Here is a 15,330-nt window from a genome sequence, read left to right as displayed (position 1 = left end):
TAACTTACATGGGTTCTGTTTTTGACAGTGAAGGGACAAAAGGTTAATACTAGTCCTAGCTAGTAATTGTACTCTCATGTGCTTGGATTCATTGAGAAAGCAGGAGATAAAGAAAGGCTTTTGAAGTGGAGTTTGAGTGATACCTGGAATGGGTATAGATTCTTACTATCACTTAATCTTGTTTAGATCTGTTTCTCGTCTTGTGTGTTATATACGTATAATCTAATCTTTTGTGTATTTAGCAATCACAAATGTGGTAACAATCTCTACGATCCTGAAGCACAATGGACTAGCAACATAGAAGAGTAAGTAAAATTTCCTTTCTTATCATCAACGTTTATTTTTTGTAAATCATAATTCAGTAATCTGTTTTCCCTTTGTTCCATGTTTGCCAACAGAGGTGTTAACGTTGTTGACTGTGGGAATGAAAGACAAGAACAAAGGAAGCATGGTCCAGAAGGCTAAGGCAAGTTTCTTTTAATATTTTTTTTAAGGCTGGTGAATAAGCTACAACAGAAGCTGTTTAGGTCATTGGATTGTCTTTGAAGTCTGATGCTAAAAAGACCATCATGAATCTCAGGTTCCCTCTTTTTCTCACGGTTTTCTAGCCATTATCTTGTAGAAGTAATTGAGAAAGTCACTTGCTTTTACTCATACAAAGACATCCAACTTCAAAAAGAGAACTGAACTGCAGAGGATATAGAGAAGGCAGTGAAATGAGAATTGCTTGGAATGAGACATCATCCTAAGTCCTTGGAGGGAGGGAAAGAGCAAACCAATGGAGTTCTTTGTTTAGTCCATCTGAATTGCAGTACTTATGACGTTGTTTATGACCTTTGTTTTTATAACAAATGGTGTTAAATGCTGAACTATTTTGTAAAATTACAATTATGTATTTTTTGATGATCTATGAAAAGAAATGTGCTTTCAACAAATTGGTTTTGTAGCATATAATTATTTGGATTTTAAATTTATAGATTTAAAATAATTTTGCAATTCATCATTTTATAATGTAGCACATAAAATTTGCTACACAAAAATATAATATAGCAAAAATTATGAGTTATAAAAAATTATATTAAAGCATTCGATTAGTGCTATACTAGAAGGACTTATAATAGCACGACAAAAAATGCTTTTGTATGGGTGATACCTACTATAGCTGCCGAGAACATAGCGTTTGTGAATTCGCTATCTATAACGTAAGATAGCATATTTTTAGCGCTATCAATGAACAAATTTCTTGTAGTGTGTTATGGTTCATATACGATTTATCATATGATCATCTCTTTTTTATTTTTGTGTCTCATTGTAAGTTGGTAACATTGGCATGCAAAAATTTTCAAGTAATAGATCTTTAAGATGTTAGACATACCCAAGAATTCAAAACACGAATATTTATTTTATATGACTATATGCAATGGTAGAAGATCTAAAAGTGCCGACTTAAATAACTTTTTAATTTTTGATTTCTTTTTATTCTTTTCATATGAAAACTCTTGAGATCTTGTTCAAATAATGTCAATCCAGTATCTAATAATGAGCCTATCATAATGTGGCCGGAGTACTAGATCAGGAGAGTGCATAGAGCACTGAATTTTTTTTATTTATAATTAAGTTAGACAAGTTTCAAACCATACAAATAACATAATTATATATCACTGTATCAAAATATCCTATATTGTTGTTGTGTGTAGTCATGATAATGAAAAAATATTAGGATCTTATATATATAAACAATCAGAGTTATACATGAAAAATATATAAATTGATATTTCAAATCAAAAAATAAATGTAACCATAAAAATTATAACTACGTAAGATGAATCTAATTTTATTAACAACACGATAACAAAAAAAACATAAATTAGCAAAAACATTGAACATAATTTTTTTTAACAATTTTCGAAACAAAACTCATGCGTAGCGTGGGTATTCTTCTAGTAATAATAATAAATAAACTGCACAGGTTAAATATTAACAAAGAATGCATACAAGTTGTATCTGTATCTGTACATGGAGAATTAGATATATATTTCGTTAAAGCCTGAAAGAAGACTTAAATTTCTTCTGATTTTCTTATTTTAAACAATCATGATCAGGTAAGTTCTTTACATTATCTAGACCAACCTGTTGTACTACAATTTTTGCATGCACTTTCTTATATTAATCAAAAGTGTTGTGAACTTTTTGGTTAAAGTCGTAATCGTATATTCGTAATAACATTATTGTAATCTCGAACTGTTTTGTTATACTTTTGGCTCTTGGATAGTCTCCTGAGTCGTGCTTGTACTATGATCCAATAGTAAATAATCACTTAAAAGCAACATAAACGATAAAAATATGATTAGTATGAGCCGGCTCTAAAAGTCACCAGTATTAATCCATTCTCATGATCAAACACAATTAGCAAGTATTTGAGATCATATCATAATAGATAGTACGTTTTCAATTTTTCATTACTTGTTGAATTACCAAGATTTAAAAACAAACTAATTAATTAGTTTATACACCATCAATTTTTCTAAACATATCTAATCGATACAACTTTTAATAAATGAAATAAGCTGTATGTGTTTATTGATAATTGTTATCTATAACATGGTGTATAAGTCATTCTGGCGCCGAATGATAACGCGAATTAAATACATATTTCATAAATTTTGGTTTTTTATTTTTTTAATATGTAACAGGAGCATCTTTGAAGTATATATATAGGGTTTACACGCAACACGTATATATTACCAACTTGCATTAGTCTAGTGATATTCTTATGTATTATTAGTCGAGTGAAGAGAGATCAATTTCTATAATACTTACACCAACGGTTTGGAATTGTTCAGACGTTTAGTTTGTTGAATAGTTTTAGAGTACCTTTAAGCTCAAAATCATTCGTTTATGGTATAAAAGAACACTTGTACAAATTAAGTTGGCAACGATAAACAGATAGCTATTTGAATGTGTTGGTTTGAATAGTGATCAGTACAACTGAAATCTGATTTAAACAAACAATGAGTTACTTTGGTAAATCTGATTCGGTGTTCGCTATTGGTGATCAACCGTGAGATTCTCACCAATGTTAAGCGTCGAAATTTCTATCGATGTTTCTCTTTCGTTTGCCTTCTTTTTCTTTTTAATGCAACAACAACAAAGAGAACACACACATATCACCAAGATCACTACAACCGCAGCTATCACCGGAGCTATGATTCTTCGAAATACTTTACCTACATGCATGATCAAACTCCATATATGTTAAAGACTATCAAAGGAAACATAATCAAATTCAATCAACTTATCATTTTAAGGTTCATAATATATATACCTATTAAGGTTCAAACTATATATATATATATATATATATATATATTTACATAAAACTATAAAAGCAATTTTGCTAATAAGAAATAAAGAGTATGTTCCTTTTAACTACTCTAGAATCTAGATAAACGACAAAACAATCAAACCTAGCGAATAATTATATTATCGTTCTCACCTTTTAATTTAAACGAAAAATGATTCCTCGGAGCTAGGATTTTCATTTTCGTGGTAAAAACGTTGTGGAGGAGGTGGTGGTGGTCCTGGCGGAGGTGGAGGAGGAGGTGGTGGTGGGGCTAACAAAGTGGCTTTATATGTCAACATGCAGTTGGTGGTATAAACCAACGCAAAACGTTTTCCATAACAACAACCTTCAGTCTCATTATACGCTGATTTCAAGCACCTATAGCAATCATACTGATTTAGATCGGGTGTGCACAGTATACCAATCCTATTAGGTCGTAAACTTCTCCAAGACAACTCACATGATAAGTTTCTTCTGCAAAATATGAAGAACGCGAATAGGCTTCTTGTATCAGCCGGTCTATACTATATTCCACGGTATTAATGAAATAAGATTGGTACAACATGGTATCATAAGTCGTCCATGTAACAAATGGCCCTTGATCAAGAATCGAGAAAATCTGATGGTTGGAGTACCTGAGGAAGCATTCTTCATACCATATGATAGCTTCGTTTTGGACAGCACACCATTTAAAAACGTTTTTGGATGCTCTTGAGATGCATGTTTCACATTTTGAAGACGAAATGTCTCCTCGACATAGATAAGTTCCATAAACTGTTGTGCTTGAGGAAGAACTGGAGGCGTAGCTGTAAAAACCTTTGTTGGATGATTGAGAATCAAGAACGGATATTAAAGAATCTAGATTGTATTTGTACGAACTGTTTGCCGTGTAGTTTCCTGATGTGTAGCAATAGCTAAGGAGATACGTTGGTTGTGCATTTAGGGTTTTGATGAGAAAAAGAGAGAGAGAAAGTAGATGAATTTTGATTGATGATTAGGGAGAGAGAACATCTTCTTTTGAGTAACCTTGTTGTGGTCATCAACAAAGATTCAGCTATTATTTGAATTAATTCTTCTTATATATATCCTTTTAGTAGGCATTATTTGGTTCTCATATTCTCGTTCTTTTGAAAACTATACTCTATTTTTTTCCTCTCTTGGTCAACTTTGGGCCAAGCTGTCCGAATTTAACTTTAATGATTATGATCTTGATAATGTATAAATAGGACGAGGTTCCAAACTTAAAATAATATAAAATTATATGCATGCCTATTTTATATTAAATTTTATAATAAGATATTTTTCCCCATTTTTATATTTATTTTCTTTTCAAATTTACGTAATTAGAGACAAAAAAAAATAAACAGAGTTTTTTCTATTAAAAGCTCAATATAAATTTTATTTATTTATTATCAAATATCAATTGCTTAGCTCAATCTCTCAAATTAAACATAATTATCCTTAATAATAAGTTGTACGACGTCTATGTGGGCTGCATTCTGAAGTTTCTTTCATCGCAAACTGGCCATGGGGTAAACCCTCTGAGATAGGGGGCTGCTCAATCCCATGTATGTTGACAGGGAGAGGGTGGTGAGAATGCAACTACTGTAGCTGGTGATGCCCTTCCTGATTAAATGATATATCCCTAGTCGACAACATAAGTATAATTTTTTCCCAACGTATGAATCAAACGCGCAAGAGCATTTTCTCTATGGGCTCTCACCATTTTTTTAAGAATAAAATTTTCAAATTTATGAGATGAGAGTTTTTGTTAAATTTTTTTAATTTTGCAAAATCTAATGGTAGGCTCTCTTTGTGGGGTTTTCAGAAAAAAATTAAATTATTTTTTTAATTATTTTATTTCATAAAACTGAAAATATTACAACTCATAACATATTAAACATACAATAATTTCATACATTTGAAAATAAATTTGCAAAAAAAAAAAAACGATTAGTTATTCTGTTGATTGTTGCGAAATTTTTTCCATAGATGCTCTTACCAATTACGATCCAAGCTGAATCGATTACTCTCCATCCATTGAATTTGGATCTCGGTTCGGTTCCGGTTCCAGTTCCGGTTCTTTCGGTTCTGAAGTTTATGATCCATTTGCATATTTTTCAGATATTTTTAGGTATTTTGGATATTTTTGGGTATTTTCGGATATTTTTGAGCATTTTTTGGATATTTTAAGTATTTTTTATATATTTTTCAAATATTTATTGGTATTTTGGGTATTTTAAGCTATTGGATATAAAAAGAACTAATATTTTCTAATATAAACTCATTTTTCGGGTATTTTTGGATATCCGAAATATTTCTGTTCGGTTCGGTTCCGGTTCTGGTTCTTTAGGTTCTAAAATTTAGGATCCATTTGAATATTTTAAAATTTCGGTTCGGTTCCGGTTTTTTTTTTTTTTTTCGGTTCTGGTTCGGTTCTTGTGGTTCGGTTATTTTACCCAGACCTAGCCATTGCCATCGCTGGCAAAGAAAGAGAGAGAGTCGGGTTTTTTTTTTTGACGCGTGATTGTTTTTTTTTATATTGCGTTCTTTTTTCTTTGTTTTGTCTAAAAATCGACCAATGGTATGACGCCATGTCATCGTCTCTCTTGATTTATCTCAAAAGCTCTCACAAGAAAACTGTTTCTCTTCATATAATAATTTTGATTTATTTTTAAAATTCTTTTTTCATGAGAACCATACGAGAGAACTCAATATATGAACAGTTGGAGATTCTGTAAGATTATATAAAACACTGATGTCGGCCGTCAACGAAAACAAAACGAACACTAATGTCGTGTCGAATCATATTGATAATGATTAATAAAAGAAAAAAACATTGTACAGGTCATCAAGAGCCGAATGTTATACAACCAAATTTTATACAGATAAAACAATAAAATGTTTGCATAATTTTGTAATCATTAAAAAACAATATGTAATCTCATCATGTTAATATGGATTTATGTAAATTATTATGGAGACACATACACTTTTGTTCAAGTGAAATAAACTGGACATTTCTTGTCTTTAGTCCCACTCAACAACATTCCATCCCAACCGATCTCAATATAACAGTTTGCGTACATCTTATGGCTCTTACTGTGCCATGTGTACACCTTAAAACGTATCACGGACCTTACCTCCAAACGGAACACTATCTTCCCTTGATTCCTGTCTCGTTCCATCTCCATCCAGCGTTCCTTAGTCACTGCCATTGCGGGTCGACCTAAGGCTCCGTCGACCCAGCTCGTGTTCTTTGGGTCTTGGTAAAACGGGTTAGTGAGTTTAGTCGACCCGATCCGTTTCTCTTTGTAGTAAACGGATCCTTCCATGGAATCGTAGTAAATGCCAACGTTTTGGTTTGGGTTATGAGCCGTTATCTTGAAGCTTATATGTGATGTCTCGAACCCGTCAGGCCTGGATAGACCCGAGATAGAGAACCCGCGGATATGGACGCGTGGTCGGTGTGGTCGTAGACTGATCCATAAGATGAAAGTGATAATGCCTAAACATAGTAAAAGAGATAAGAAAATGGCACATATGAGTTTAGAGACTCTTGTTGTGAGGCTTTCTTTGACCCGATGAACGATGTTGTTCGCCGACTGGTGACGGGATATAGGCCGGGTTGATGGGTTCGATCGAACCGGTAACGAATCGACCTTGTTGTGCATGTTTTTTTTGGATGGATTTAGGGTTAGTGGGCCATGGGAAGTAAACTGATGGATTGTGAGGTTTATGTAGCAATTTAAAAAAAAAACAAAACATTGGTGGTAGTTAAGAAGAAAGCAAAAGATACCTTGGAAAATATTATGGGTATTACACTTTGAGAAGAAAAGAATTGACAACTAAGTATCTAAATATTTAACTAAAAAGGTAGATTAAAACTAAGTAGCTAAAAGTGCATTTAATATGATGGGTCTAATGGTTATTTTCATTCCTTTTTAATATTACCATGTCTATTAATATAATCATATGGTACTACTAGCTATAGTTCTAAATTGATTCAAGTTGTTTCTATCAGCTATGTGAATCAAAATATATGATTTAAGTTGGTATATTTACATGTAATTTTCTTCTCTAAAATTTGATTAATATAATTGAGAAGATTTGAGGTTTCTTGTTGGAGGGACATACTCCTGCAAAGTGTCCATATGTTAAGAGTTATAGTCAGCTTGCTTTGCTAACATGTGATGTGAATCATGTTGGAATATTGAGAGAAAGAAGAAAAACAATGCAAGAGACATTTGTCTCTTCTCTTGTAAAGAAGACAAGAACAAAAATAACTCTTTATTGAATCTGAAACTTGTTGTTTTTTACTCGACAAGACATACACACTTATATACATGTTTACATAACTACTCCACGTAACCGTTGGTAACAGTTGTAACTTCACCGACAAGTTACGTCTCTTACTCACACCCGTTCGTGGTAAGTCATATGTAACACATTACATCCGTTGACTTTACATACAAACTAACACATATGATATTAGAAGATTTAATCATGGACTCAATTCTAACAAATCAGTGTTTTAGAAGCATTTGATATTATAAAAGAAAAAAGAAAAAGGGAAAAAATCAAAAACGTTGTGTAATAAGATAAATATGGCCCATCTAAGATTGCTTAAACCTCTTACCAAAATCTTTGTTCAATCGATTTTGTTGCGAAGAATCTATATATACATTTTTGGATGACTTTTAGCAAATAAATCCTGGAGTTGGAATGTATTTACAATGGAATGCCACTGGATTTAATTCTTAAGATTTGGAAAATTAAATAAAAGATATGAAAAAAAGATTTTGGCTCCAAAGATCTTGCTTAAATATGATGTTTCCTTTTTTTGTTAACGATTTTAAAGCAAGTTTTGTTATATTTCTGTTTGTTTTCTTAATTAGTTAATTTACACTAATTGTATTTGATTAATTTTTTTTTGGTCGTAACTATGATTCATAATCAACACTAAACTTAGATTTTTAGTTGGTTTTGATTATAACTATAGTAAGCAACATCTATATATTATTACTTTATTATAATAAAAACATTACAACTATATGTTTTTTAAAGCAGACTTATAAATTGACTCGAATTGTATATGTTTTTAAATAAAAATATAATTAAAAAGAAATATAACAAAATGATGTTTAATTTCATGGGACGGGTTATATGGTGGGACGGGTTTGGGTCGATATTAATACGGGACGGTATACTACAGGTGAAATCCTAGGATTAACAATCAAATACAGTTATATAATCTTAAACACTAAATAAAATAAATAATATTAACAAAAAAATACAACTTAAATTTTAAAAATTATTGTTATAAAAAATCGACCCGAAGTATCGCGGGGTAATATATATAATATATACATATGTAAGTATATTTAACCAAACAAAACAATAGGTTATATCTATAGATAATTTTCAAACTTTGGTTTAAAGTATAGCCCCCGCGGTGTACCGCGGGTTAAAATCTAGTTGTTGACACATAAAAGTCCCAACACCTTAAAAATAAAAGTAAAATCAAATCTATATATACATTTTTGGATGACTTTTAGCAAATAAATCCTGGAGTTGGAATGTATTTACAATGGAATGCCACTGGATTTAATTCTTAAGATTTGGAAAATTAAATAAAAGATATGAAAAAAAGATTTTGGCTCCAAAGATCTTGCTTAAATATGATGTTTCCTTTTTTTGTTAACGATTTTAAAGCAAGTTTTGTTATATTTCTGTTTGTTTTCTTAATTAGTTAATTTACACTAATTGTATTTGATTAATTTTTTTTTGGTTGTAACTATGATTCATAATCAACACTAAACTTAGATTTTTAGTTGGTTTTGATTATAACTATAGTAAGCAACATCTATATATTATTACTTTATTATAATAAAAACATTACAACTATATGTTTTTTAAAGCAGACTTATAAATTGACTCGAATTGTATATGTTTTTAAATAAAAATATTATTAAAAAGAAATATAACAAAATGATGTTTAATTTCATGGGACGGGTTATATGGTGGGACGGGTTTGGGTCGATATTAATACGGGACGGTATACTACAGGTGAAATCCTAGGATTAACAATCAAATACAGTTATATAATCTTAAACACTAAATAAAATAAATAATATTAACAAAAAAATACAACTTAAAATTTAAAAATTATTGATAAAAAATCGACCCGAAGTATCGCGGGGTAATATATATAATATATACATATGTAAGTATATTTAACCAAACAAAACAATAGGTTATATCTATAGATAATTTTCAAACTTTTGTTTAAAGTATAGCCCCGCGGTGTACCGCGGGTTAAAATCTAGTTGTTGACACATAAAAGTCCCAACACCTTAAAAATAAAAGTAAAATCAAACACCGAAGTAAAATATAAATAGTAGTATCTTTAAAAGATGTTATGTTGCATCATAATGTATACTAAAATTGTTGTACACAAATGATATTGCATTATATTGTGTATACAAATGTGATTTTTAATATCATGTACCAAAATTGTTATGTTTTATGTATTCTCAATTTATCAACATTTCCTCACATATTCCTCAACTATTATTCAACAATCAAATAATGTAAAATTCTTTTTTCCTACAAAATTCATCAACAATACCTTCAAAATTGTGTTACCATTTACAGCTAAAGTATATTCTTAATTAAATATAATATACGTATAGTTTTTTTCTAAAGATACTTTTTAATTTTTATATTGAATTAATTTTATTTATGAAGTTCTAATTATTTCTTGAGTTTTAAAGCCTAACATCTTGACATATCATTTTCAAAACTATTTTAGAAAATATGAAATATATAGTTTGTCCTTAACTTATTTCATAGTAACAATTTTCAGAAACCAAAATCAAATATAAATCAACAATGATTAATCAACCCCATTAATATATAAAGATTTTAAGATAAGATGAAACAATCTGCCAGAATTGTTATAAGCAAATTTTAAAGAAAATGACCAAAAAGCAGAGGTAAGTGATCAAATGAACCTGATGATTCTAACTCACAGAATATGTCTTCTTCCGTTTATGGATCTCATCAACTTCTGACTTGCTTGTTCGGCTTCTTAAGGCCCTCTCCAAACATTCATGTGTCAAAAGCCACTCCTTAAGCAATATATAATAAAATCATAAAATCTACTAATTTTAGCATTATTTCTTGTCAAGAATCAAATAATCTTCTATCCATATTTCCTTTATGTATTATTTTCGTGTTCATATAAATTTTTAAATTTATCATTATACCATCAAATTATAACAGGTGATACAAAAACGATACTAATACAAGATTCTTGTGTTATATGTGTTGCCTTCAAAACAATAATTTGTTTATATGTGTCTATTAAATTTTTTTTAAAAAAAAATACATAAGGAAATATATATATATATACGTTTTCATCTAAATAGTAAAAAAATAATATAAATAAGTATATTTAAATCCTATTATTTCGCACGATAAGACTCAATTATTTAAGAGGAGAATATACTACTACTAACGTAAATCCATAATGGCCCAACAAAATTAAATATTCTAAAAAGTTACATTTATTGTTGACTCTTCACAAAAAAAAATCTCACAATTTCTGTTAACAAAACAAAAAAGGCCCAAAGAGTATTTTTCCTCTCAATTCGCCGACGACTAATCACGAGATGGCGCCGCCGGTGACGGAGCGGTGGTGCTTGGCCTTGATTCTTCTCTTTCTCTCCTTATTCGTCCAATCTTCGACGGCAATTTATTGCGGTGCTGAAGATTGTTATGCTCTTCTCGGGTTTGTTCAGCTTCCGATCTCCATTTTCAAATTCAGATTTTGATTTTTCATTCTCTCTTAATCGTTTTGCATTTTCGATTTCAGAGTTGCTCAAGATGCGAACGCATCGGATATCAAGAGATCTTATTATAAGCTTTCTCTTCAACAGTAATGATTCTGGATTTGTTGATTTTATTGTTCAGATTGATTGGATTTGATCGTGATTGTGTATTTTGCTAATCTTTGTTTTGATGAATCGATTTAGTCATCCAGATAAGAATCCGGATCCTGAATCGAGGAAACTGTTTGTGAAAATCGCCACTGCTTATGAGGTACTTCAATCTTTTTATGATTTTGAATTTTGAATCTTGCTTAGTCAATCTCACTATACATCTGCGTATAGTTTCTTAGGGATGATGATCTAGTTTTAGTTTATAGCTGAGAATAATGGAACGAGAAGGTTCGTTTTGTAATCCTTTTTGTAGATTTTGAAAGATAATACTACTCGGGCACAATATGATTATGCAATTGAACATCCAGAAGAGGTCAGTACAACATTTTTTATGAGAAATGGCATTGTCATACTTGTTTTCTAGCAATTTATGGATTGAACAGATGAAAGATCTTCTGAAATTTGTCTCTACCGCTTTGTGTTTCTTTGTATGTAGGTATTTTACAACACCGCTCAATATTACCGGGCGAAATATGGACATAAGTCGGTAAGATATTATTGGATGTTTGTGATAGCCTTTCTTGCGGGGAAACATTGGCTTTTTTAACTGATACAACTGCCTGATGTGTTTTTAGGATCCCCGTGCTGTTTTGGTTGGTCTATTGGTGGTTTTGTCTGCGTTTCAGTATCTGAACAACGTGGCAAGGTATAATGAGGTACGTATTAGAGATAGGAAGTCTCTCACTATGTTTTAATAGTCTTAAGTCTCTGTTCTGTAGCGTTTTTTCTGATTCGTGCTAAACATATCTTGTTATATTTTTAAGCATCAGAACTACTCATCTACATATCACAGGTATGCGCAACACGTATCACATGTATCATAACATCTCATGAAACGTAGAATTTATGGACATATGACCTCTTGAATGTGATTCACATACTTTGTTATGAGAACTCTATGTAGCTTAAACTCTTAAGTGTATGATTAGAAAATTATACAAGATATGAACTTTCGGCTCCTTTTCTTGATGAGATCCTGCATTATTGTTTTCATGCAGGCTATAGCGTCGGTTAAACGAACTCCTGCTTATAAAAATAAGCTCAAGGCATTAGAACTCGAACGCACTGGTGGAGTAACTAACAAGAAGAAGGGTTCAAAGCAGATTGACCAGTATGCTGCCCTAGTTATATAAATGGGCTTTTTATTAGATGAGATTGTGTCGTATCGCTGACTAAATCATAATCATTTTTTGTCTTGGCAGGAAACTACAGGAAGAGCTAAGTAACGAACTCGACTTACAAATCAAAGGAGCTGAAAAACCATCGGTCTGGGATCTTCTCGGTGTTCGATTCATTCTCCTACCGTACACTATCATTAAGGTTTCATTTAAAAAAATACTTCCACTGTGCCACATTTCACAGATTCTCATATCTTATTTTCCTGAGATCGCTGATTCAACTTTCTGTTACCTTCCAGCTTCTAGTATGGTACAGCAGTTGGGTGTGGAGATATAAGATCAAGAAAGCTCCTTATTCATGGGAAGACGCATCGTACCTAACCCGAAGATCACTTAGTGTGCCTGCCGACGCATGGGCTAATCTAGGTATCCTTCTATTCTCTAATTCCCCAACCTGAACCGACTTATGGATAAAGATTGATTTCTAATACAATGTGATTAAAACGATTGTGCAAATGCGATAATTTTCAGATGAATATAGGAAGGAAGATCTGGTACAGAAAAGGCTGTGGGAGAAGCAGAATCTTGAGAATTACTTTGCAGAAATGCGTAAAGAATCGAAGCGGAGAAGATAAGCTACTTGTCACTTACCATGCCAGGATACACAAGACAATTCAAGTTTCAGAGACACTTTTTTACCATTATCACTCTACTTTAATGTTATAAGAGATCTGATCAACGAACAAGTTACAAGAAGAGACAGTAGTATAATTGTACGGTACCAGGAACCAAATCTCAATTTGGCATATACAAGATGAATCATGTCTGTCAATGGACATGGTCTAGTTTTGACTCAATTTTGTTTAAAACAAATTTGCTCAGTGGAATGTTCAAATATATCTTTGATACTTGAATTTCGAGCTCGAAAACAAAACATTAGAACTTTATGATTAGTCAAGAAACACAGTGAACAAACAAGATTTTGTTTTGTTATATTAAAACTGAAGGAAACCGGTACAAAGGAATACATGAGTGAGAGGATAAGTTGTCCCGGTGGTACAAAGTTGACATCAAAGGGACTGAGACTAAAATGTGAAACGCTTGCTCATTTGTTTATACATTGCTTTGCTTGTACATCTTGGTGTCCAACACTTGCTTTCCGCACATTGCGCACACTCCTGCACAACCACGAAGAGGCAATTCCTTCAGTTGTTGAGCTACTTTATTATAATATCTAACCAGAGGTAAGAATTTCGTGCAGTAAAACAGATGTATTTACTATTTACCTTTGCTATAGGCACATGTGTGACAGTATTTACCATCTTGATGCACTTGCTGCTTGCAGATCATGCATTTTGTGGTACAGGTACTGTAAGGTGACCATCTACAAAGCAAAGAAACATCACAATACAAAATCAGAAGCAGCAAAGAAAGATAACCACAAGAGCACTAAACCTTAAACGATTTATTCTAACTAGTTCTTCGATAGCGAGTACTACAACACATGAAAAATATTAGAGTACTAGACTAGAGCTTTACACAAAATTCGATCTTCCTAAACATTTACTGATGATTCTTAGAAAAGCCTAGAGGAAACAAAACCAATAACTCAACTCAAAAAAAGACAATACAAACATCCAAAGTTACAAAATATCGCTGGTTCCATGAGAAGTTGTACATTTACTAATGATTCTTAGAAGAACCTAGAGGGAACAAACCAATACTCAACTCAAATAAGACAATTTAAACATCCCAAACTTACAGATTTATCGCTATTTCCATGAGAACTTCTACATTTACTAATGGTTCTTAGAAGAAACTACAGGAAACAAAACCAACACCTATCTAAAAGATAAAAAGAACGATACAAACATCCCCAAAGTTACAAAGTTATTGCAATTTCCATGTTTTGCATTCAATTGATGAAGACGAGTAAATTAAAGATGGAAAAACTTAAGAACACATACCTATTCTTCTTAGAGAGAAGCTTGTTCTCATTGATTTTACGGCCACCACCTTCAGTTACATTACGAGCACCATCCTTCCACTTATCTGGCACTATCACTTTCGATAACTTCTTCTCACCTAAAATTAGAAGATTATCAAAAACTTGAGTCAAAGGTTCATGCTTTGAACTAAATTACAGATCCTATAACTAGGGTTTCGATCTAAGAAACCAAAATCGAATCAGAAATCATTAGGTTTATTCCTGAAACATGTAACAGATTAAGCTAAAATCCGAATCGAATCACAAATCCCAACGCTAATAAGGGCGATAATATCACAACCCAACACAATGATCGAACAAATTCGAAGGACTTACACTTATCGCAAACCATCTTCTTCTTCGGAGAGATGGATGAAGAAACCCTAGCGCCTAAAATCGATTCGAATGGGTCACGACGAGAACTTACAGGTGTTCAATTTTATTTATGTTTAAATCTTTTTTTCTTTCCTTTTTGTTTTTCTCTTTAAAATGAATTTGGAAAATCAGTAAACGCGTTTTGATTAAAACGCACGATTAGAGATGGAATCGAGTTACTATTGGCGGTTCAAGCAAATATTAGTTTCATTTGGCGATGGTGTGACTGACATTAAGCCCACGCAACTACGCAAGATGTGATAAGATAAAATGTGTAGTGTGTCTCGGGTTCTTTGTGACAAGTGAGGAATGTTGTTGTTAGAAGCTTTGAGACTCAAGAAAATTCTCTGATACCAAATAAAAATGTAGGCTGAATGATTTATTGATACAAATGATTTACAATATATTGGGCCACAAGACTCAAACCCAAGAATTGTTGACTGCACCACTGAGTTATAACCACTAGACCACATGAACTTTTACATAAATGTGGCCGAAAAT

At 31.9% G+C, this 15,330-nt stretch overlaps 4 protein-coding genes and 2 long non-coding RNA genes across 9 annotated transcripts in view; 3 read left to right on the top strand and 3 right to left on the bottom strand.

Moving 5' to 3' along the window:
• The window catches only part of LOC110230744, a 1,674-nt gene extending 1,258 nt beyond the window's left edge, over window positions 1-416 (top strand). For 3 of the 4 annotated variants that reach the window (XR_002333909.1, XR_002333908.1, XR_002333910.1), the window contains exons 3-5: window positions 29-152; window positions 243-305; window positions 399-416. This is a non-coding gene — a long non-coding RNA (uncharacterized LOC110230744). The remainder of the gene's footprint in view (window positions 1-28; window positions 153-242; window positions 306-398) is intronic. The other variant, XR_002333911.1, reaches the window with a different exon arrangement.
• Window positions 417-472: 56 nt separating this feature from the next.
• Window positions 473-920, top strand: LOC110230746. Its single transcript, XR_002333914.1, has 2 exons — window positions 473-580; window positions 695-920. It is a non-coding gene; the product is annotated as an uncharacterized LOC110230746 (long non-coding RNA).
• A 2,125-nt stretch (window positions 921-3,045) lies between these two features.
• Window positions 3,046-4,354, bottom strand: LOC110230735 (cysteine-rich repeat secretory protein 1). The gene is given in 4 exon segments (XM_021034440.1): window positions 3,046-3,227; window positions 3,468-3,756; window positions 3,759-4,310; window positions 4,313-4,354. Coding segments are annotated over 4 exon segments (1,065 nt in total).
• A 1,799-nt stretch (window positions 4,355-6,153) lies between these two features.
• Window positions 6,154-7,190, bottom strand: LOC9324135 (protein NDR1). The gene has a single exon (XM_002886463.2). It carries the CDS (start codon window positions 7,015-7,017, stop codon window positions 6,343-6,345), a length of 675 nt encoding a protein of 224 aa, XP_002886509.1. The 5' UTR covers window positions 7,018-7,190; the 3' UTR covers window positions 6,154-6,342.
• A 3,736-nt stretch (window positions 7,191-10,926) lies between these two features.
• LOC9322575 (chaperone protein dnaJ 50) lies at window positions 10,927-13,375 on the top strand. Its single transcript, XM_021035681.1, has 10 exons — window positions 10,927-11,138; window positions 11,223-11,285; window positions 11,383-11,449; window positions 11,603-11,662; window positions 11,786-11,836; window positions 11,925-12,005; window positions 12,348-12,460; window positions 12,552-12,669; window positions 12,767-12,893; window positions 12,999-13,375. The coding sequence occupies exons 1-10, from the start codon at window positions 11,020-11,022 to the stop codon at window positions 13,100-13,102; spliced, it is 903 nt and encodes a 300-aa protein (XP_020891340.1). The 5' UTR covers window positions 10,927-11,019; the 3' UTR covers window positions 13,103-13,375.
• Window positions 13,376-13,381: 6 nt separating this feature from the next.
• On the bottom strand, window positions 13,382-14,922 carry LOC9324134 (cysteine-rich PDZ-binding protein). The gene is made up of 4 exons (XM_021035682.1): window positions 14,791-14,922; window positions 14,435-14,552; window positions 13,754-13,851; window positions 13,382-13,645 (listed from the first exon to the last, which is right to left on the bottom strand). Exons 1-4 carry the CDS (start codon window positions 14,804-14,806, stop codon window positions 13,581-13,583), a joined length of 297 nt encoding a protein of 98 aa, XP_020891341.1. The 5' UTR covers window positions 14,807-14,922; the 3' UTR covers window positions 13,382-13,580.
• Between the last annotated feature and the right edge of the window lie 408 nt (window positions 14,923-15,330).

This window comes from Arabidopsis lyrata, assembly GCF_000004255.2.
Source record: "Arabidopsis lyrata subsp. lyrata unplaced genomic scaffold ARALYscaffold_2, whole genome shotgun sequence".
NCBI classification, from domain to species: Eukaryota; Viridiplantae; Streptophyta; class Magnoliopsida; order Brassicales; family Brassicaceae; genus Arabidopsis; species Arabidopsis lyrata.
The sequence above is the reverse complement of the archived record's forward strand: the minus strand, read 5'-3'. Positions and strand labels throughout refer to the sequence as shown.

Excerpts from the sequence above, each read along its gene's own strand:
- LOC9324134 (XM_021035682.1), bottom strand. Across the intron at positions 13,852-14,434 it reads CTTCTCTCTAAGAAGAATAG|ATGGTCACCTTACAGTACCT; the intron begins GTATGTGTTCTT and ends TTTGCTTTGTAG. Across the intron at positions 13,646-13,753 it reads CACATGTGCCTATAGCAAAG|GAGTGTGCGCAATGTGCGGA; the intron begins GTAAATAGTAAA and ends GTGGTTGTGCAG.
- LOC9324135 (XM_002886463.2), bottom strand. The coding sequence starts at position 7,017 with ATGCACAACAAGGTCGATTCGTTACCGGTTCGATCGAACCCATCAACC.
- LOC9322575 (XM_021035681.1), top strand. The coding sequence starts at position 11,020 with ATGGCGCCGCCGGTGACGGAGCGGTGGTGCTTGGCCTTGATTCTTCTC. Across the intron at positions 12,461-12,551 it reads GGTTCAAAGCAGATTGACCA|GAAACTACAGGAAGAGCTAA; the intron begins GTATGCTGCCCT and ends TTGTCTTGGCAG. Across the intron at positions 12,670-12,766 it reads TACCGTACACTATCATTAAG|CTTCTAGTATGGTACAGCAG; the intron begins GTTTCATTTAAA and ends GTTACCTTCCAG.